At 48.1% G+C, this 22888-nt stretch overlaps 1 protein-coding gene across 1 annotated transcript; it reads right to left on the bottom strand.

Annotated features, from left to right (window-relative positions):
• Positions 1-9641: 9641 nt before the first annotated feature.
• Positions 9642-21890, bottom strand: SLC4A9 (solute carrier family 4 member 9). Its single transcript, XM_060092013.1, is given in 27 exon segments — positions 9642-9695; positions 10039-10194; positions 10810-10983; positions 11241-11309; positions 13178-13250; positions 13966-14019; positions 14021-14073; positions 14199-14272; positions 14275-14367; positions 15584-15695; positions 15825-16025; positions 16238-16284; positions 17586-17608; positions 17610-17843; positions 18009-18142; positions 18317-18482; positions 18646-18762; positions 19128-19282; positions 19638-19712; positions 19714-19726; positions 19980-20137; positions 20290-20345; positions 20781-20828; positions 20831-20878; positions 21164-21267; positions 21269-21319; positions 21673-21890. Coding segments are annotated over 27 exon segments (2760 nt in total).
• Positions 21891-22888: the final 998 nt, after the last annotated feature.

Raw genomic sequence — 22888 nt, 5'->3', positions numbered from 1 at the left:
TCAAGGTTCATCAATGTTGTAGCATGTATCAGTGCTTTGTTCCATTTTATTGCTGAATAACATTGCACTGTATGGGTATAACACATTTTGTTTATCTATTCATGAGTTTGGGTTGTTGGGTCATTTTGGGTTGTTTCCACCTTTTGGCTATTGTGAATAATACTGTTATGAACATTGGTGTACAAGTGTCTGAGTGCTTGATTTCAATTCTTTGGGGTATATACCTAGGAGTATAATTGCTAGGTCATATATTAATTCTGTGTTTAACTTCTTTTTAAAATTTATTTATTTTTGGCTGTGCTGGGTCTTCATTGCTGCGTTGCAGGCTTTCTCTAGTTGCAGTGAGCAGGGGCCACTCTTTGTTGTGCTGCACAGGCTTCTCATTGCAGTGGCTTCTCTTGTTGCAGAGCATGGGCTCTAGGCGCACGGGCTTCAGTAGCTGTGGCACACTGCTCAGTAGTTGTGGCCAATGGGCTCTAGAGCGCAGGCTCAGTGGTTGTGGTGCACGGGCTTAGTTGCTCTGCAGCATGTGGGATCTTCCTGGACCAGAGCTCAAATCCGTGTCCACTGCACTGGCAGGCAGATTCTTAACCACTGCGCCACCAGAGAAGTCCTATGTTTAACTTTTTGAGGAACACAAACTGTTTTTCAGGGCTGCTGTACCATTTTACATTCCCACCAACAATGTGTGAGTGTTCTAGTTTCTCCACATCCTTACCAATACTTGTTATTTATAGCCATCCTAGTGGGTATCAATGGTATTTCATTGTGGTTTTGAATTGTGTTTCTCTGCTGGCTAATGATGTTGAGCATCTTTTCATGTGCTTATTGGCCATTTATATATCTAAATAAATGTTTACTTAGATCCCTTGTCCATTTTTAAATTGGGTTATTTGTCCCTTTTATTATTGAGTTGTAAACTAGATAAAAGTCCCTTATGGGCTTCCCTGGTGGCGCAGTGGTTGGGAGTCCGCCTGCCAATGCAGGGGACGCGGGTTCACGCCCCGGTCTGGGAGGATCCCACGTGCCGCGGAGCGGCTGGGCCCGTGAGCCATGGCTGTTGAGCCTGCGCGTCTGGAGCCTGTGCTCTGCAATGGGAGAGGCCACAACAGTGAGAGGCCCGTGTAACGCAAAAAAAAAAAAAAAGTCCCTTATAAGATAGATGATTGCAAATATTTCTCCCATTCTGTGGGTTGTCTTTTCACTTTCTAGATAGGATCATTTGGAGCACAGAAGTTTTAAATTTTGATGGTGCCCAATTTATTTTTTTATTTTGTTATTTGTGCTTTTGGTGCCATATGTAAGAAACCATTGCCAAATCCAAGGTCATGAAGATTTATACCTATGTTTTCTTCTAAGAGGTGGTTTAGCTCTTACATTTAGGTTTTTGATCCATTTTGAGTTAATGTTTGCATATGGCGTGAGGTAGGGGTCCAACTTTATTCTTTTGCATATAGATATCCAGTTTTCTCAGCACCACTTGTTGAACAGACTATTCTTTCACTGTTAAATTGTCTTGGCACCCTCATCAAAAATTAATTGACCATAAGTGTGAGGGTTTGTTTCCAGACCGTCAATTCTATATGTCTTTCCTTATGCCAGTACTACATTGTCTTGATTACTATACCTTTGAATTAAGTTTTGAAATTGGGAAGTGTGAGTCCTCCAACACAGTTCTTCATTTTCAAGATTGTTCTGGCAATTCTGAGTTGGCCTCTACTATTCTTACCCCAAGGGACAAGGCCTCACCCACACCCTTCTTCCAAGGTATACATTATGGTCACCTACAACCCTAATCCTCAGACTCTCCAGCCTCATCCTGAAATTTTCTCTCCCTCACTCCTCCACTCCAGTTATGTGGGCCTTTCTCGTTTTCTCAAAGATTCTGAAGTCCTTCCTGCCTGAAGGCCTTTACACTGATATTCCCTTTGCCAGAAATACTTCCCCTCCATCCCCTCCTCCCTATTCTCAAGGCTGACTTCCTTTTGTCATTCAGGTCTCTGCTCAAATGTTAATCTAAGGTAGTCACCCACCTTCTTTATCACATTAGCTTGTGTATTGTACTTATCAGTGTCTGAAACAGTCTTATGTATATATCTATATATATTTATTTATTTTCTGTCTCCCCATACTATAATGGATACTCCAGGAGAATAGAGATCTTGTCTTATTTAACACTGAATTCCAACATATAAACACTGCCTGACACATGATATTTAATACATACATATTTGTTGAATGAATGAATGAGTAAATGAATGAAGTGATCCATCAAGCCCTGGACAGCTCCTATACTGGGATTCAGCACCAAGAAGAGCGGTAAGAAGCAGTGAACTGGTCCTCAAACCAGGATTAATTACTTTCCATGTATTCATCTCCCATTTTGTACCAGTCAGCAATTTCTCCCTCCTTTTATTCGAAAGTTTCCCTGAAATCCTCCTTCTAACATGTGACTAATTTGAGAAGTAAATACAGACACACTCATGCCTCTCCCAATATCTGCTGCTCTCAGGAAAAATGACCAAAGATGTCTCTGACCTTAGTATATATGGACAAATGCACACTCAGGTCCATTTACAAAGACAAAAATCTAGAGTGTTGGGAAGCATGAGGCACTGGACAAGAGGACAGAAGAACACAGAACTAGGAAGATGAGAACCCAGAACCTTAGGGAGAATCAGAACCTCAAGTAGACAAACAACAACAAACAAAAACAAACAAACAAGAACTTCAAGTAGAGAACCCAGAAATTCACATTATAACAACGTTTGAGTCCAATTCCCATGAAAGTTTAAGAACCATTGTTCCACAGCTACAGACTGGAGAGGAGAGAATATAGGTCAGTGATATGGAGAGATTTTCCCTGGGGCTTGGGAGGCTCTAATAACTGTCTATATAGCACTAGGTCTTTCATCTAAAGATCTTAAAGAGTGCTCACTTCAGCAGCACATATACTAAATATCTTAAAGAATATTATAGGCATTAATTAACCCTCGCAGCACCCTAAAATCCAGGCTCTTGTCCCCATTTTACTGACAGAAAACTGAAGTTTATGGGTTAGAGCCTGGAAAGGAATATCTCAGGCCCATATGGTCTGGACTGACCAAGCTAAGGGCTAAGTCTGAAGCCAGTACTTCAAAATCTTTCCCATATGACAGTGGTTCCCAATCTAAAGAGTATAGAGCTCTTGGGAATTCCCTGGCAGTCCAGTGGTTAGGACTCTGTGCTTCCACTGCAGGGGACACGGGTTCAATCCCTGGTCGAGGAACTAAGGTCTCGCATGTCGCCCTGGAGCAGCCAAAAAAAAAAAGACTATAGAGCTCTTAAATTCATGTGTATGGGGGACTTCCCTGGTGGTCCAATGGTAAAGAATCCACCTTACAATGCAGGGGACACGAGTTTGATCCCTGGTCAGGTAACTAAGATCCCATATGCTGCGGGGCAACTAAGCCTACACGCCACAACTACTGAGCTCGTGCACCTCAACTAGAGAGCCCACGTGCCGCAAACTACAGAGTCCACGCACTCTGGAACCCACATGCCACAACTACAGAGACCACACGCCACAACTAGAGAAGAGAAAATCCGCATGCACAACTAGAGGGAAGCCCGTGCACCGCAACAAAAGATCCTGCATACCTCAATGAAGAACCCACATGCCGCAACTAAGACCCTATGCAGCCAAAAATAAATAAAATAAATAAATAAATAATAAATCTTAAAAAAATAAAATTCATGTGTATGTTTACCACTCCTTGACTGAAGGCAGATGATAATTTGGCTGGTTCCTTGTCACTCAAGTCTTACCTTAAGGTCACCTCCTCTGAGAAGCCTTCCCTGAATATCCATCTTAAGTAATGTCTTCTCCCAGTCCTTATATTACCCTGTTTGATTTTCTTCAGAGTATTTACCATTATCTGAGATGATCTTATTCATTGTTTGTTACTTCTATCCTTCACTATAATGTAAACTCCATGAAATCAGAAACCTTATCTGACAGGATACTGTCGATGTTCAGTAAGTATTTGCTGAATATTTAAATAAGTCTAAATGAAGACGTTTTCAACAATATGTAGATGCTGTTAAAATGAACAAAATATACAATTATCTAAGTTTAAATGATACTTTTGATATATATTTCTCTCAATCAATAGATACTTAGAGGGCCTCCCTGGTGGCGCAGTGGTTGGGAGTCCGCCTGCCGATGCAGGGGATACGGGTTTGTGCCCCGGTCTGGGAGGATCCCATATGCCGCGGAGCGGCTGGGCCCGTGAGCCATGGCCGCTGGGCCTGCGCATCCGGAGCCTGTGCTCCGCAACGGGAGAGGCCACAACAGTGAGAGGCCCACATACCGCAAAAAGAAAAAAAAAAAAAGAAAAAAAAAAATAGATACTTAGAATATAATGTTAGGGTCCTTCTTTATAACATTAAAAAGAGCCATCAGAATTTCCATTTCTGGCATTGTATGGATTAAAATTTCTGAACAACCTAAATAACTAAATACTAGGTTAAACAACTAAAATGCTAGGTTAGATATAATTTTTAACTTTAAAATTCATAGACGAACTGACACAAAAGTAATGAGTTAGCATGATCCTAAAACAAATTTTAACCAGAAACATTTATCTGTGAAACATTTTCTTACTTCAAGAATGATACCATATTCTTCTGGTTTTGCTTCCATGTCACCAGCCTCTCCTCAATCTTCTCCTTTCCTGGTTGCTCCTCAACCTCCTACCTCTTAACACCAGAATGTTCCAAGATTTGGTCCTTGGATCTCTTCTCTAAGTCCATTCCCTTGACAATCTCACCTAGTCCATTTTAAATATAATTTATATACTAATAAACTTATAAATTTTTATCTCTGACTCAGACCTCTCCCCTGAACTTCACACTTGCATGTCCAGCTACTTATTTGACATCTCTGCCTTATTATCTAAAAGGCATCATACTTAAAATGCCCAAATATGAACTCAGTCAATGGCAATTCCATTCTTCCCGTTACTTATGCCAGAAACATTGGAGTCATCCTTGACTTCCCTTTTTTTTATACCCCAAATGTGTAGAGGGAGGAAAATGGAAAAGAAAATTAAAAGACAAGAAAGCTCAATCAATCCAAAATAAGATGAGAAAAGGGAAAAGAAACAGAAAAACAGAATAGAAAACCAATAAAACAAAACCAAATATATTAGTAATTACTCTAAATGTAAATGTACTGAGTTCTCTAGCTAAAAGACAGATTGTCAAATTGGATTAAAAAAAACAACAACCATATCTCTCTATGTGCTTGTTATAATAGATACACCTAAAATATAAAAACACAGACTAAAATTCAAAGAATGTAAATATACAATATAGGTAAATTCTAACCAGAAGAAAGCTGATTTAACTATATTTCTAGCAGACAAAATAACTTTTAAGCAGAAAGCATTCCTAGTCATCACAAAATAAGACCATTACAAAATAGTAAATGGATCATTTAACCAGGAAGGTATAACAATTCTAAACTGGAAAGCACCCAATAACACAGCTTTTAAAAATATATAAAAGCAAAATTTGACATATCCACAAGGAGATATTGACAAAATCATTATCATAGGAGGTATATTAACATACCTCCTCTAGTACTTGATAGTTCAAACAGACCCAAAAAGAACTTATGAAATATATAGAATATTTTGAACAGCACAACTAGCAGGCTGTCTTAATAGAAATAGGTAGGAAATTGCTCCCCAAAATTGGAGAGTAAACATTTTTCTCAAGCACACATGGAACGTTTATAAAAACTGACCACACACCAGGTCATAAAGTTAGCCTCACAAATGTCTAAATGCAGTTAAGTTAGAAATCCGTTATAAAAAGATAATTAATTAAGGGGGGAAAAACATAAGTTTGGAAAAATTTTAAATGTACTTCTCAACAACTTGTGGGTCAAAGAGGAATTCATAGTAGAAATTAGAAAATACTTAGAAATAAATGGTAATGAGAATACTATATCAGAACTGTGGGATGTAGCTAAAGTGGTACTATGAAGGAAATCTATAGGAGTAGTGCTTACATCAGGAAATAACTAAGGCTCAAAATAATGAGCTAAGAACTTAGAAAATTAACAGAATAAACCTAAAGAAAATGGAAGGAAATAATGAAGAGTAGAAATTAATGAAGTAAAAAAATATTTAATAGAGAAGATCAACAAAGCCAGAAGTTAATTATTTAAAAAGACTAATAGGGCTTCCCTGGTGGCGCAGTGGTTAAGAATCCGCCTGCCAATGCAGGGAAGATCCCACATGCCGCGGAGCAACTAAGCCCGTGCACCACAACTACTGAGCCTGCGCTCTAGAGCCCACGAGCCACAACTACTGAGCCCACACGCCGCATCTACTGAAGCCCGCGCACTCTAGAGCCCGTGCTCCACAACAAGAGAAGACACTGCAATGAGAAGCCCACGCACAGCAAATGAAGAGTAGCCCCTGCTCGCCGCAACTAGAGAAAGCCCGTGCACAGCAACGAAAGACCCAACACAGCCAAAAATCATAAACAAAAATAAATAAATTTATTTTAAAAAAAGACTAATAAAATAGACTAACTTCTGGCAAGAGTAACCAGAACAAAAAAAGAGAGTGCAGATAATATTAAAAATGATAAGGGGGGCTTCCCTGGTGGCGCAGTGGTTGAGAGTCCGCGTGTCGATGCAGGGGACACAGGTTCGTGCCCCAGTCTGGGAAGATCCCACATGCCGTGGAGCGGCTGGGCCCGTGAGCCATGGCCGCTGAGCCTGCACGTCCGGAGCCTGTGTTCCGCAACGGGAGAGGCCACAACAGTGAGAGGCCCTCGTACCACAAAAAAAAAAAAAAAAAAAAAATGATAAGGGACTATAGCTAAATGTGCTACATAGATTAAACAGGTAAAGGTTTTAATAACTTTATGCCAATAAATATGAAAACTTAGATAAGATGAATAGATTCCTAGAAAAATACAATTCACCAAAACTGGCTAAAGAAGAAATAACCCGCATTCCAAAAAATTGGTCAAGTTACAGATTTGTTTACTTCAAAGGTGCTGCCTATGTGATGAAGAGGAAGACTAGGACTCTTCAATTTAAAAAAATTACATTTAAGGGGGACTTCCCTGGCATTCCAGTGGTTGAGACTCTGCACTCCCAATGCAGGGGGCATGGGTTCAATCCCTGGTTGGGGAACTAAGATCCTGCAAGCCAAGCGGCCAAAAAAGAAAAAAACAAAAACAAAAACAAAACTTCATTTTACCTTTGTTAATTATAAATTAAACTTAACCTTGATTTTTTCCATCCTAAAAATATATAGTCTATAATTTTTTTTAAAAAATCTTATAACCATTAACAAATTTGAATGAACTTAACTTTCCTCAAAGCAAGCACCAGGTCCAGATGGCTTCAGCAGTGAATTCTTTTGAGTCAACAGTAAAACGGATAATTGAATTGTGGTATTGTCATACAGTGGAGTGCTAAACAGCAATGAAAATAAGCAAACTACAGCTGCATAGGTCCATATGAATAATTCTCAAAACAATGTTGAGTGAAAGAAGCAGAGAACTCATATACTGTGATTCCACTCATATAACATTCAAAAATAGGCAAAATAATAAATACCTAAGTATACATAAATAGATGTTAAAACTATAAAGAAAAGCAAGAAAATAATTACCATAAAATTCAGATGTGTTTATGGGGAGTTAGGGGTGCAGTATGTGAGGAACATACAGAAGGATTTCTGAGGTACTAGGATACCTCTTAACCTGAGTGTTGGATACACAGGTGTTCTTTTTATTGTTACTCTTTAATTTCATTCCTAGGCATATACTCTGGAGAAATTCTTGCACTTGCAGAAGACATTTTATATACTCTTTTGTATATATGATATCTTTTTCAATTTATAAAGTTATTTATTCTATGCAAGAGGAATGTTGGATATGTATGTAGTACTGACATGGGGAAAACATCCAACACATATTAAGTATCAAGCATGTTATAGAACTCAATAAATCTAAACAATATACACTAAAATGTGAACACTGGCTACCTCTGGGATGATTTCCATTTCAAAATTATACATTCTGGAGTGTTCCAATATTTTGCAATAATCTCATTCACTTTTGTGGTCAAAAAACTAAAGTTTATTTTTATATGTGTAAAAAAACTGTTTAAAATAGAGAAATACTTTTCTGGAAAGAGGGACTTTTTTTCCCTTTTGCAAACTGAAAAGAGTTCCCTGACAACCCTCTGACTGTACAAAAGAGAATTTGTGAGGACAGAAGTTTCAAAATGGGAAGGGCTTCTAGACTTAGGTTCCTTCAATGGGGTAAAGAGTGAATGGGGTCTGGTCAGTCCCTCTGGCTTACCAGACTTTCCCAACCACAAAGCAAACCTGCTTGTCCCCTGCCATTCTCCACCCCCCGCTCAGGAGGGTGAATGAGGCCTTGGACAGCTGCCTTCCAGTCCTGCCCCAACGTTCCAGGTTCCCAGCCGACTGAGCATCTGGCAGTTAAGCCAAAGGCCAACAATGTCCTGACTTCCTGAGTAAATACCTGTGAACAGAGAGAAGACATAGTGGGGTCAGAGCAAGGACTACACAACAAGGCAAAGAACAGAGCCAAGCAGTGATAGGGGATAAGGAGAGCTCAGGAGATCTTGTTCTGGGCCATCCTGTGATTTTCCCTGTCTCCCTCCAGCCCCCAGAATTTTCCATTGCAACTGGTGGGGACTCGGGCTCTTGGGCTTGGAGAGCCATGGCGAGGTGGAGCCCCAAAGAGTTCATTTCATCAAGGGGGAAAATATTCCAGGCTTTTGTGTGTACTGTACCCTTTGTCTAGAACGTTTTCCCTCCATCTTATCCTGGCTAGCTTCTGTTCATTCTTCAGATTTCAAATTATGGACCACTTCCTCTTGGAAGCCCTACCCAACTCCCACCACTGTACCTTCACCACCCTCCAAGAAGGGATTGGAGGCCTCTCTGCTGCCACAGCCTGTCCCTCCCTTAGCCAGCACTATCCCACTCTAACAGTTGTCTTTCCCACTGGAATTTTAACTTCCTGAGGTCAGGGACCATGACTCTCTTACCACTGTGTATCTAGTACCTGGATACTCCAAAAGTACTCAGAAAATGTTTTGATAAATGGATGAATAAAATGAAGGAAAGGCAGAGAGGGCAAGTGACAAAGAATCCTCCCACTTGTCTGGAGTGTGGTTCTAAGCAGCCTATGGGAGGAGCCTCCAAGGCAAGGAAAGCTGCAGGAGGCTTTATCCTCCATTCCTCTCCTCCCTGCTCCTTCCCATTCTTTTATCATTGTGCCCTTCCCTTCCCCACTTCCCATCCCTTCCAGTTTGGTGTGAGCTTGAGCTCCCTCTACTGGCCAGACTTCAGTGCCACAGAGAGCCAAGCCCAGGAACCCTCGCTTGTTTCCTTCTTTCCTCCAGAGAGACTCTGCTACCCCCTCCCCCACTAGGGGGTTCAGGAGGGACTGGAGCATGTAGAGAAAACAGGGCTGTTCAGCACACTGGAGCTTTCCAAGGTCTGAGCCCACACCTCCCCATCCTCAACACCAGGAGCATTCTCCTCACACCCTTACCTCACGCTCAGTTTCCTGGAGCCCCAACTCCATACCAGCTAATTCACAGAGATGTTGATTTCCGGAGCCTATGGCTGATACATCAGCTCTGACTATGGAACAGAGATCCCAAGATGAGTTGGGAACAGAAAGACAAAAGACTGAGACAGACAGGAGAGAGAAAGGAACCCAGAGAGTGAAAGGATATAAACCCACATTAAGACAAAGATCAGGACTTTGTCCCCAGGCCTTTCCACCCACCCTGGGCTCATATGAAGAAAAAATATCCCTCGCTCCTTCGGTGTGCCTATGTTAATACAGAACAAAGAGGAATGATTGTGTTGATCAGATCTTCAGACTTAACAGAGATATTACACTTTAGGGGCAACTCCTGGAGAAGACCTCTCTCCCCCACCCCTGCCCTGTTCTCCTGAGAGGGCCCATCCTGGAGCTCACATCTTCATTGTCACTTCCACTGAATGAGTACTCTGGCTCCAGCCCCTTCTCAGTGATGCTTCTCTCCTTCTCTGGCATCGGCTCATCCAGCCAGAGGAGTTCCTGTGGTGAGAAGACCCACTCCAATGCTTTTCAGACCCCCACCAGGTCTAGCAACTGCAGGGATAGAAACAAAGCCAAGGGCTGTCAGCAATAGCAGCAGGAACATTAACAACAGTAACATTTATTGAGCACTTCCTATGTGCAAGGCATTGTGTGTAGTTTCACTGAATGCTAACACATTCATATGAGGTAGACATAATTATTCCCACTGTACAGAGAAAGAAACTGAGGCCCTGAGAGTTTAGTAACTTCTCAGAGGTCACAGAGCTGGGATGTAGTAACCAGACTGGTTCCAGTGCAAAGCCCATGGCTCTTAACTTCCTCAGTGAGTAAGAACAAAGCCAGAAGCCACTTACATTATCACCTTACTGAGTAACAAAAGTGCCAGCCTTTCCTCTCCCAGGTCTTCAGTTTTCTTCTGGGCTTTATATCCCTACCTGTGGCTGATCAGCCCAAAGAGATTGGGAAAGGAATTGAACCAGGTATCCCAGGTCTAGCCCATCTGTAGTCATCCCTTGGCCATCTTTCTTTGTCCTAGGATTCCCAACCAGGCAGAGCCAAGGCAAGTGACAGAGGGTAGATTCTTCCTCTTGTTCAGGCCTTGGCCACCCTCCCAGGCTGAGTCTCCTGGGAGCCATCAGGACACCACCCAACTCTGCCCCGAGTCACCATGAGGGGGAAGATGATGGCTGCAGGGGTAGACTTGATTATCCAAAGCAGACCCAGGCAGGCAAGTTGGATGGCTGTGAAGAAGGGGACCCTCCTCAGAGGCACATGCCGTAAGAGCAGAAGGTCCGGCTGGTGCTTTGCTGGCATCAATAATAGCTGTACCCTCTTCGTGAACTGGGGGAACGAGGAGGAGGAAAGCAGGGTACTCAGGTAGCCTGGAGGGTGTCACTGTTAGCTATCCAAGCCCAGCGTTGGGAATGGTCAGAAGGCTCCCTTGGTCCCCTCCCCAGTCACAGCATGGCAGCAGAGTCCCTGTGGCCAGGAGAGGCAGGAAAAGAGGAGAGGAGGGGAATTGGCAGATGCAGGCAGGAGGTACCAGCAGGAAAGAAAAGGAGAAGAGTGGGGTTACTTTGTGATTTTAATGGACTCACCTGGATGCTGCTAATTGCTGTCACCCCCATGTATAGGAAGATGCCATAGAGCAGAGGCATTGGGATGAACTGGTAGAGAGAAATGGAGAGCTGGCAAAGTAGTTCACCTCTGCCAGCTGCCCAAATACCCACCCCCCCAGGCTCCAACCCCAGCCTCCAGCCTCCAGCATGTAAGCATACCCACTTTGTATTGCCTGCTTTCATTGAAGCTTCACGTCAATCAGATGCAGTAAATTCTATAATTTTCTCCATTTTACAGATCGAGAAATTGGATTTCAGAGAGGCTAAGTAACTTGCCCATTACCTCTCTTACCACTCTTCTCTCTTACATTCCTCTCTGCTCTCTCTGCTCCTGCTATACTGGCCCCCTTTCCTTTCCTCACTATGTCCAAGTTTACTTCTACCCCTTGCAAGGCCTTTTGCTTTGCTATTCCCTCCACTTATGTTTCTCTTTTTTTCCCCCCAACCAGGGATTAAACCTGGACTGCCAGAGAATTCCCTATTCCCTCCACCTAAAATGCTCTTCCCTGACATCCCTCTCACTACTCAAACGCTTCTCACTACTCATGTCATGACACCCCAGAAACCAGGAAATCTAAAGTAGACCCCTGGGGACTTCCCTGGTGGCTAAGAATCCGCCTGCCAATGCAGGGGACATGGGTTCAAGCCCTGGTCCGGGAAGATCCCACATGCCACAGAGCAACTAAGCCTGTGCACCACAACTACTGAGCCTGCACTCTAGAGCCCGCGAGCCACAACTACGGAGCCCATGTGCCACAACTACTGAAGCCCGTGTGCCTAGAGCCCGTGCTCTGCAAAAAGAGAAGCCACCGCAATGAGAAGCCCACATACCACAATGAAGAGTAGCCTCCGCTCGCCGCAACTAGAGAAAGCCTGCACGCAGCAACGAAGACCCAATGCAGCCAAAAATAAATAAATAAAATTATAAATAAATAAATAAATAGACCCCTGGTGCTCTTAATCACCTTACCCTCTTTTATTTTTCATAGAAGTTATCACTATCTGAAATTATCCTAGTTTATTGTTTTAATTGTTTTTATCTGTCTCCTCTCACCAGAATGCAAGATGTGGATAATCTGTTTTGATCACCACTATATCCCCAGTCCCTGGAAGAGTGCTTGGCACATGGCTTATGCTCAGTAAAAATCAGCTGAATGAGAGTCACCTAGTTAGTCAGTGGCTGATCCGGTCCATCTGGCTCTTTCAACTACTCTACTCTCACCCAGCCTCCATGACCTTTCCCTCCGCTAACCTCTTGTCGTCCCGCCTGTGAATTTGTGTACCATTCTCCACATCCTCCTTGACTGCTTTGCTGTCTTGGCTTGTTGAACCTTTCTGCTGTTACTTGTTGCTTAATTTTTATTCATGTGTATGTGTTGCTGACAGGGGCTTGGTTCCATATTCTTCTTCAATATTACTCCCCTCCCCCACCCCCTTCTCCCAGGTGCCTCGCAGAGCCTTGCACACAGTAGGTGTTTATAAACATCTGGTGAGGGAGAAGTGAAGGGGTTTTGCCTCAAAGTTTTTCTGGGTTGTGATGATCACACTCTTAGTCTAAGGCTCATTGAGAGTCTGGAGCAAGGGTAGTGCTTGGGCCCTGGGGATGGTGGCATGTCTGCACCCTGATCCACTGGGTAGAAAGCCTACTGGGTCAGAGTTTGGGTTCTCAGATAGATCTGAGAAACTAGGTCTCTTGGTGGTCTCTTGTAAGCTCCTTAACCTCTCTAACCTTCAGTTTCCTCGTTTTTAAAGTGCATATGCCTCTCAGCGGTAACGTGAGGATTAAATGAGACTATGTATGGAGAAAACTTAACACAGTGTCCAGTATGCGGCAAATGTTCAGCCAATGTCAGTTCTTCCTATGTTTATTATTATTACTGCCCTGCCCCTGATGCTGGCTTGTCTGACTAAGGTGCCTTGAGTATAGGTGCCAGGAAGATGGAGATTCTTGTGAGGATGAACACTGCCAGACCCGTCGGCCTCTGCTCTCTGTAGGGAAAGGAGGAGTTAGCTAGGGTCTGGGAGAGCCCCTGGGGTGCCCAGGCTGGGCACGCTGGCCAAACATCACAACAGACCCTGGCAGGAGGGAAGCGGAGGGATCCCCTGATAGTTACCTGGCAGGGAGGGGACCTTAGCTTGGTGTGAAAAATTGGCAGAGAGGAAGGGACAGGTCACTTCAATACGGGGGTCCCGGTCCTCTTCAGCAGCTCAAGCTCAGAGCTGCTCTTTGTTTTTATCTTTTATTTTGATGGAAAATTAGCAATTTTTATACTAACATAAAAACTTCTACTTCATAATTTGCAAAGTTGATTTCACATACTTTCGACAGTTAGACTGTGTTTCCAACAAAATTGTTTTTGTGATGGTTACTTTGTAATATCAATGAGGTGCTTCTACACTGAGTGGGATTATTAGGTAGCACCTCATCCTTGCTCAGCCCTGGCTGCCTCCACACTCATATCCATGACACTCCTCTGGAGGCCCCTCCCAGTCTCATGGCTGAAGGAGGAGAGGGAAAGACCTGACTCACCCACCTCAGAGCCCAGAACCCACCCATTCACCCCACAGCAGCGCTCATGGGGCAGTGAGAGAGCCCTCTGGAGTCGCCAGCTTACAATTTAAGCTGCCCAAATAACTCTGCCCTGTACCCATACCCCACCTTGCTGCCCACGTCTCATTCCAGCCTCCTGAATACTGGCCTCACCTGATGCCCAGGAAGCTGGGAGCCTCCCCCGGGGCACAGGCTCTGCTCTCTCTCCAGCAGCATCAGCACGGACACACAGAGGAGGTCCAGGTGGAAGCCAGCTCCCTTCTGCAGATAGCGGTGGGGCAATGAGGATGAAGCTAGCCCAGATCTGGGCCCTCTGTCCTCTGGGGTGGGAGAGGGGGAGCCCGGACCCCACCCTAGAGCTCCTGCCCCTTGAGCTAGGGACCTACGGTCTTACCCAACAGTCTATATTCGGTGCAGTTGAGGATGACCCCTGTGATCTGCTGATCCATGAAGATGAGGACAAGAGCAGGGCAGGCAGGGTGGCTGCCACACTCAGCCACCAGGGGTTGGCTCCAAAAGGTGACACCAGCCAGCCACGTCCAGGGAGTGTGGACTAGGGAAGGGCAGTCCGTGGACAGGTTGGAGAGGGTATCTCAAGAGCACCTCACCTGCACACTCCAGCCTTGGCACTCTTCCACAACTCCCCCCCTCATCTTCCCCCCACCCCGCATGCTCTAAGACACTGAATGCTAGGTGGGAGCAGTCTGTATGGGCACAGCTGGTTCAAAGCATCCCAGTGCAAGGATGGCAGAGGGCAGAAGGAGGGGGACCAGCCTGGGGGTTGGGCTGGAGCTAGGGGCTCTGGACTTTGGTTCTCAGGGTCCTTCCCTCCCTGCAAGAGGAGGAGGTGGTGGATGAGGCCCGCCCACACTTCTTGATGAACAGAGAGCTTCTCCCTAGGCACCCCACACCCCCATCCAGCGCTGGGCAACTCAGGTTCACACCTGCCTTGATCTGGGGCGGGGGCAGGGCTGGGTGTGTCTGCGTCTGCTCTGATTACAAGCGTCTGGTGGGGGGGAGGGCCCCAGTTGCTGCCTTGGGTTCTGAGCCTCTGAGGCTTCCTCACTTGGAGCCCCCCGTGCTCTCCTGCCCTGAGGGAAGCTGGAGGGGAGGTCTCCAAATGCACAGGCAAAGTTTAGGTGCTAAGTCAGTGCTGAGCCTTGTCCTGTGCACTGTCATGCCCTGGGCAGGGAGCTCCAGCTTTACTAGATCAGAGCATGCAATCGTGGGTGCCAAGAAGAGTTTGGGGAGTAGTGTAGTGGGTAGGGCCATGCCAAGAGTAGGGAGAACATATAACAACAATAGCTAGCATTTATTGAGGTCTTGGTATGTGCCAGTCCCAGAAATGTGATAGTCCTTTGCACTATGATCTTCTGTGAACCTCAAAACAACCTGTGAGGTAGAAACTATGGCAACTTATTATTTTCATTTTATAGATGAAGAAATTGAGGCTCAGAATGCGGGTTAACTTCCCTAAGTCACACAGCTAGGAAGTGACAGAAGTGGAACTCAGACCTAGGGCTGGCTGACCAGAACCCATTCTTTTAACCCCTTACCTATAATAGTAGCTACCTATTCTGTGCTTGCTATGTGTCTGGCACACGATGTGTCCTCACAACAACTCTGTGAGACCATTATTATACTATTTCTATTTTATGAGTGAGAAAACAGAAGACTAGAGAAGAAGTATGAGATCTATTCATCTTCCTCCTCTAGGGTCCTTTCTGTTGGCCCTGCTTTGCCCTCTGCCCTCCACTCCCAGGTCTCCCCTTGAACTCTCTGGGCATCGTGAGCTTCGGCGTGGCTGGGCCCAGGAAGGCATCGAGGCCACAGCCCAGCAGGATGGCCAGGACTGAGAAGAAGTCACCCAGCATCTTGCACACCTGGCCACCCAGCAGACACTCAGTCAGGTTCAGGCCACCATCCCCTTCCTTCTGCCTCCTTTGCCATTTGCAGACAGGGCCCGAGGCCAAGAGCCAGTTCTCTCCCACAGAAGGAGAGGTGACACTCACCATGGAGGGGAAGAAGCGGCTGGTCTTTACGTGCTTGAGGGCCATGGCAAAGAGGAAGGAAGTAACGAAGAGGAGAATGGAGAAGAAGGCAATGTCTGGGACTGTATGACAGCCAGGCCCACGAGGATGGCCTCCCTGCTGGGCACACTCAGGTGGGGGCAGCAAGGATGCATTGACCAGGCCTAGGTCTTGTGTGGAGAGGTGGTCCAGGATGGGGTTATGGGCAGTGAAATAAATGTCCACTGATGTCCACTGAGACTGAGTACACAAGATAGGTGATCTGCAACCATAGCAAATGGCTGGGCCTCAGTGACCCATGAGGGGTGGGAAGAGCCTGGAACTACTGACTTCTTTGGTCTCCACCCTTTCTTTCCCAGGCCCTCCCAGGAACAGGCCCTCACCACGGTGAAGATGTCATCTCTGTCTTTTGGCTTTGTGCTTGTCCACTGAGACTCATTTCCTGGAAGGAGAGAAGAATTCAGGTGGGGACTTCCCTGGTGGCACAATGGTTAAGAATCTGCCTGCCAGTGCAGGGGACCCAGGTTTGATCCCTGGTCCGGGAAGATCCCACATGCCGCGGAGCAACTAAGCCCATGCACCACAACTACTGAAACTGCACTCTAGAGCCCGCGAGCCACAACTACTAAGCCCGCAAGCCACAACTACTGAGCCCGTGAGCCACAACTACTGAAGCCTGTGCGCCTAAAGGCCATGCTCCACAACAAGAGAAGCCACCGCAATGAGAAGCCCACGCACCGCAACCAAGAGTAGCCCCCGCTCACCGCAACTAGAGAAAGCCCACGCACAGCAACGAAGACCCAACGCAGCCAAAAATAAATAAATAAAAAATAAATTTAAAAAATACATTTATTTAAAAAAGTAAAAAAAGAATTCAGGTGATTTTTCCTCCCCTGGAAACTTCTCCAGCCCAAATCAGGAGCCTAATTTCACAGGTCCAGCTGAACCAGAGAGTTCTTAGTTCTGACTCATCTGTCTGCTGACTCCGATCACTACCAGGTCTGTCTTCAGGACATCGCCTCATGCCCTTGTCACTTCAAATTCCCTACCTATCTGTAACCCAGGTGCCCGGCACAGGACTGGCCAAAGCAGACACCCAACAAATGGATGAGCACACAAATCTGTGTGTTTCCACCGGGGCCAGAATTAGACTTGTTCATGCCTAGTACAGAGTCTGGAACTCTTGAGAGGACACCTCTTCCTCAGTCCTGGTCCATGTGGAGGGAAATGTGCAAGTGTGATCCTCCAAGCTCATCTCCACCCAGTCAGTAACTTGGCCCAGGAGAAGAGCGGTGATTTATTTGATTGGTGAGTTTGGGAGAAGAAGTTGGGCATGCCTGGCCCTGCCCCTTCCTCTCCCTCTCTAGGGAGTAAGCTGCCTGCACCCTGCGTGCATTAGCTCTGCTCCTCTAGGGTGAGACAGTCCCTGTCCAGTGCAACCATGACTGGGTGGGTAAGTTGATCCAATTTTGGTTTCATCATTAGGAAGCCCATACACCCATAGATACAACAATGTTCTTCTCTCAGCACTGGCAGAAATAAAGATATTGGATCTGCTCTGTTGACTTATGGAGTCATCTGACTTTTTTTTTCATCTGACTCAGAACCAGAATAGGGGAGAGTGCTGCTGGTTACTGGGTAAGTACTCAGCATTTTGCTGAACTTAACTAAGGGAGACAGTATGGGGACAACCCTTCCTGCATCCTCCCTTATTTTGCCAAGCTCCCTATTTCCCTCGCCCACCTCCTGGGTCTGTGTACTGGCAGCCAATAGGCAGGAGAGCCAGGTCTCTGGATGGGATAGGCACGGGTCAAGGTCAGCCTTTTGCCCACGGCATCATAAATGAAGATGAGGCTGATAAGAGCACAGAAGCCTTCCTCAGTGAAGCGGGTAAAGTAGCGCACCAGCACGCTGGCCTCCGTGGCCACCAGCACCAGGCAGAAGGTGGCCACCCAGATGCCTACCCACAGGCGGAAGGGCAGGTAGTCCAGGCTGTGATCTCTGGGGGATGAGAGACAGGCAGGGCTTGGAAGTGCCCATTCTGCTCCCAACCTAATCCAGGTCCGGTGCCCCTGGAGCCAGATTCCACCCTCCCCTATTGACCCAGCTGAGACCAGGCTGAGGGTGTGCTAGTGAGGGTCAGGTGAGGTGGGGGAGTTCTCCTACCTGCTGAAGGAGAAGAGCAGGTGTTCAAAGACTAGCACTGGCCCGGTGCTGCTGAGGATGGTGAGGGGCTGGCCGGCCATCAGGCAGAAGGCAGCTCCAGCCAGTGGTGTGCCCAGGAAGATTTCCAGCACCCCCTAGAAGCCAACAGTGGGCCCTGTCAGCACAGGACCCTGGATTCCTCAGCCCAGGAACCCAAGCTTCCGAGGAGTCTCCTCAGCCCAGCCATAGACCCAGAGGATGGGGAAGGGCATGGCTGGTGGAACACCAAAGCTACGCCTACTCCCCACACGCCCACCCCCGCCCCCCACCTGAGCACCGTCGGTGGCTTCTCCCAGCAGACCCCCGAAAGTGAAGGCGTTAGTGACGGTGGCCAGGTAAATGTAGAGCACGGCTGAGAAGCACTGGGGGTGCAGGGCGTCCAAGAAGTCGCTGCGGTACCACGAGGCCTTCCGGCGCACGTCCTGGACAAGGAGCCTCCCGCCCGTGGGTCATCAGTGATCCAGGTTCCCGTATCCCACGTCCCTGGGGCCAGGTGAGCCTCCCCCGCCCCCACACAGTGAGCGCACACCTCGGGGCCCGTGTGACTCCTTCCCCCGCCCAGGACAGCTACCCTCGCTCCCACCCCAGCTCGCCTCACCTGCCAGTCCGCCGCAACTCCGGGCTGGCCGCGTGCGGCCCGCGGCCGTGCCTGTCCTCAGCCGGGGTCCTTCGCCGGGCAGAGGGGCCCTTGGGCTCCCACAGTTGCGAGGGGAGCCTGAGGACAAGGGGAACCCGAGTTGGCTGAGGATCCCCGATCAGACCGCAACTCGGCGCCGGAGTTCGCGGCACCCTGCCCCCTGGCGGTGGCTCGTGTCTCTGCTGGCTGGGGGCGCGGCTCTGACCGCGGAGACCCGGGCCTCACTTCAGCAAGGTCCAGGTCACATTCTGACCTTCTAACAAGACTGAAAGCCAGGCTCCGGCAGGGGAAGGTTCAGGGTCTCACAGCGACAGAGTGGTCCAGCAGAACTCAGGTCTGCCCCTTTCCTGTCCCCTCCCCTCCCCAACTGTCCCTCCTCAACAGTGGAACTGGACCCAAGGCCTTTGGGGAAGGATCTCTATGGCATGATGACTCCCAGAAACCTTTTGTGCTCAGAAGGCAGACATTTAGGTGGGGTAGTTTGAGCTGTTGGGTCCCATCGACCTAGAGGGAGCACTGTCACCTCTTCTAGGAAAGCATCCAGGGCTGCCAGAAGGTCATGAAAGTTGGTGGCCCACCGAACTGACCACTGGAATTGCTGGGGATAGGGGCACAGAGGGGCACTAAATACAGATCTGCACCCTTACATGCATTTTCACAGTTTCAAAACTAGACACAAGTCACATAGGCAGACGAGTCATTCAAGCATTTATTCACGCATGCATGCATTCAGTGAGTATCCGTGGGTGCCTCCTGTGTGCCAGCCCTGTGCTAGGTAAGGGGTGGAGGTGTGGTGGAAGCCAAGGGAACTTGTCTTCATGCTCACAGACATGAAGCCACACTCTGCTTCACAGCTGTACTGATCACACGTGGAGAGTCCATATACTCACTGACACAAGCATGCACACACGTATACACACACACAGAGAGACACACGTGCCTGCCCAGCTCACCGGGTCACTGAGGAGGATGGCCACTGCCCCGCCCATCTCACGGTGCCCCCTTCCCTGTGTGGGAGGGCCAAGGAGGAAGGCAGAAAAACCTGAGGAAAGAACCAGGTCCCAGAGAGAGTCAGAGGCTGCTATCTCACAGGGCAGCCCTGGTCTCTGACCTCACTACCAACCCCATATACACGCTCCTGTGCACACCTTCTTTGCAGCACTGACCGCCACCCCTCCCTGAGTACCAGTCCCCATCCCCACCCCGAGAACTGGACGCAAAGACCTCCTAATCCCCTCTCCGGTAAAGGCCTTCTCTGGGCTCCAGGATACCCAACCCCCGTTCAGCAGCCTCACCTGCTGGGGAGGGGCACTTCAGTAAGGGGCCCCAGCACCACTGGATCCTGCAGTCACACAAAGACCCCCACTGGCTGTTCCAGGAAGCCCAGCTCTCTTGCCAGCACAGCCCCCGCTTCAGCCCCTGGTGGGAGCTTCTCTCTCAGAGGGTTCTGATGCTGGCTTGGGGTTCAAGGAGAGACAGAGGATGAAAAGTTATTCAGGGAAAGGGATGTTGGCAGGATCTTGACTGAGGAGGAGTCCAGTGGAGAGTGGACCTCTGTTAATCCCTAACTCCTCTCCCAGCCCTGCCCAAGGAAGTGCCACAAACCTGTTCCTGCAGGGGGGCTTCCTCCTTGTGAGAAGCCTCTATTGGATGAGCAGATCCTACAAAACAGAATTATGCAGTGATTAAGAGCACAGGCTTTTGGGGTGGATCCACCAGGGCTCCCTGACCAGCTTTACCAAGTTGTGAAAACTGGAGCACAACTTCCCCCTCTGCTCCTCAGTTTTCTCATCACTAAAATGGGGATAATTGTGGTATTACCTCCCAGGGTGGTTGTGAAGATTAAATAAGATACTGTGTGTGGACCTCTGGCACAGTGCCTACCAAGAACATCCCTTCACAGAGCTCTGGCTGTTGTGATTCTAGCCCCTCCATTCTTCTCCCCTCACTACTACCCCAGCTTCTTCTCACTCATGAGTCCTGGGTTGAGGTCCAAGCTGAGGCTAGGCCACTCTTGGTCCAGGAAGGTGCAGGGGAGATCTGGGACCCTCTCACCCCAAGGTTTTTGGTCTTGGGCCCAGGGAGGGGCCTCTCACCTCAGCAGGGGCTGGTGCCTGTGGTCTGGATGAGGTGTGGGGGTCTCTCAGCTGCCCTCTCAGCTCTGGGCTCAGCGACTCCACTCTGGTCACCTGCTCTGGAGAACAGAGGTGGGGCTCCCACCCTTTCCTGCGAACTCCCTGCCCCTGAACTCTCCCCTTTGCCCTCTGCTCAGGTCCCTTTCCCTTCTGAGAGTCGAGGGAACGCAGGGGCCAGTGAACTTTCTCTTCACTCTGCATTTCTATCTCTTCCCTGTGACGGGGATGGGTAATCCCCCAGGGTGGGGCGGGGTGGGCTCTGGAAAATTCCAAAACTTTGTGGGGGAAATCTTAGAGAAATGGCATGGATACCCAGGCCCTCCCAGCAAAGGGTCCCAGCATACCCGTGAGCTCCAGGAGGCTCTGAGCTGGACAGTCCAGCAGGACAAGTCCCTTGGCCATCAGGCTGCGGAGCTTCTGGAGGCTGGGCAGTGCCACGGTGGGCACGGGGGGCGCTCCACCTGCCTGCACCCACTTCCAACTTCTCAAACAGCACCCGCCTGTGGTGAAGAGGGGTAGACAATGTTACTGAGGGCATCTCTCCCAGGTTCAGGAGTGGGGACACAGGAGAGCCAGGGAAAGTGAGACAGTGGGGAAGCTGCGGGCCCAGTGGTACAGAGTATGCCCCTCCCGGGCAGTCAGCCCTCATCTTGGGTCTTGGGGGACTCAAAATCATACTGCAGAGAAGGCTGAGCACCATAGAGGGTGAGGGTCTGAAATGGGGAACACAGGAAGGAACTCCTGATTGGGGGTGAGAATACCATGCCACACACAGGAAGAGCTGGGAGTCATGGAGGAGGCCCCAGTGGGGGAAGGGGAAGGGCCCCATAAAACTGGCCTGGGTCCCACTCACCTGCCTGTCTCTCTCCACTCCAGCGCCTGGGGCCAGCCCAGCAGCTCATTCAGCTGGATGAAAGGTAGAGGGTCCTTGGGTACCTGCTGTTCCCTGCTGTCTGTGTCTAAGGGGCCATCAGGGCTGGGGCCAGAGTCAGGGCCACTGTCCAGCTCTCCTGTGGGTATATTTTCGCAAGCACTGGAGACTTCAAACTCCTCCTGGCCTGGCAGCTTCATCTCGGTGAGGCTTGCACAGACTCTCAGGGACCGGTGTGGTCCTAGGTTCTGAGGCCAGGGGCCCTCTGGCTGGCTGCATTTATAATGCACCCCGCATGCAGCACAACACAAACAGCAAGACCTACTGACTCCAGAGCCAACCAGTCACCTCCTCCCCTGCTTGTTTTCCCCATCCCCTGCTAGCCTGAGAGTGTGAGGCTAGCTTGACCTTTCCCAGGCTCTCCAGAAATGCCCAACCTGGGGCAAAATGGCGGTGCGCATTTCCTGTGGGATCTGGTCTGACCCCACTGCATTTTGTGTAAATTAACAGGAATACATCGCTGGCTTGGGTCTTAGGACTGACCCCCGTATTATACTACCCACTACTCTGTATCAAATACAAACACCAGATACCATGGACTGTTTTGAGTGTCACCAACACACCCTGAGGACACCCATTTGGACAAACAGAGACCTAATAAATAACTGGGTCTATAGAAGTCAAGCAGGCTAAGGGAGAAGGGAGATAGCAGGCAGAGGCCCTGCCCACTAAATGGGCTGATGATGGAAGGTAGAGGCAGTTCATGAAGAGCAGATGTCTGAGTCTTAAATTCCTTTGTCCAACAACACCTGGAAACTTCCTAATTTAGCTGTGTGCCTGGGGTCCGCCTCTCTAACTCAGCCCCGCAGTGAGGATGGGGGATCCAGCTAGGGTGTGCGTGTGGAGGAGTTCCTGGCACTAGATGAGCAAGGGAGAACGTGGTCTATTAGCAAATCCTGTTGGCTCTACCTTCAAAGCAGTTCCGGAATTCCACCACATCTCCCCGCTTCAACATGGTCACCCTGTTCCAAGCTGCCGTCATGTCTCACCCGAATTATTTCAATAGCTTTCTAACCTTTTACGGTGATCTCTCTGCTTCCACCCTTCCATTCTCCACACAGCAGCCATAGGGGCCCTCATTTTATTATTTTTATTTTTATTTTTTTAAATACATTTCCATTTCACTCAAACATAGAGG

This window comes from Mesoplodon densirostris, chromosome 3 (genome assembly GCF_025265405.1).
Source record: "Mesoplodon densirostris isolate mMesDen1 chromosome 3, mMesDen1 primary haplotype, whole genome shotgun sequence".
Lineage (NCBI taxonomy): Eukaryota > Metazoa > Chordata > Mammalia > Artiodactyla > Ziphiidae > Mesoplodon > Mesoplodon densirostris.
This window is presented reverse-complemented; position numbering and strand designations above follow the sequence as displayed.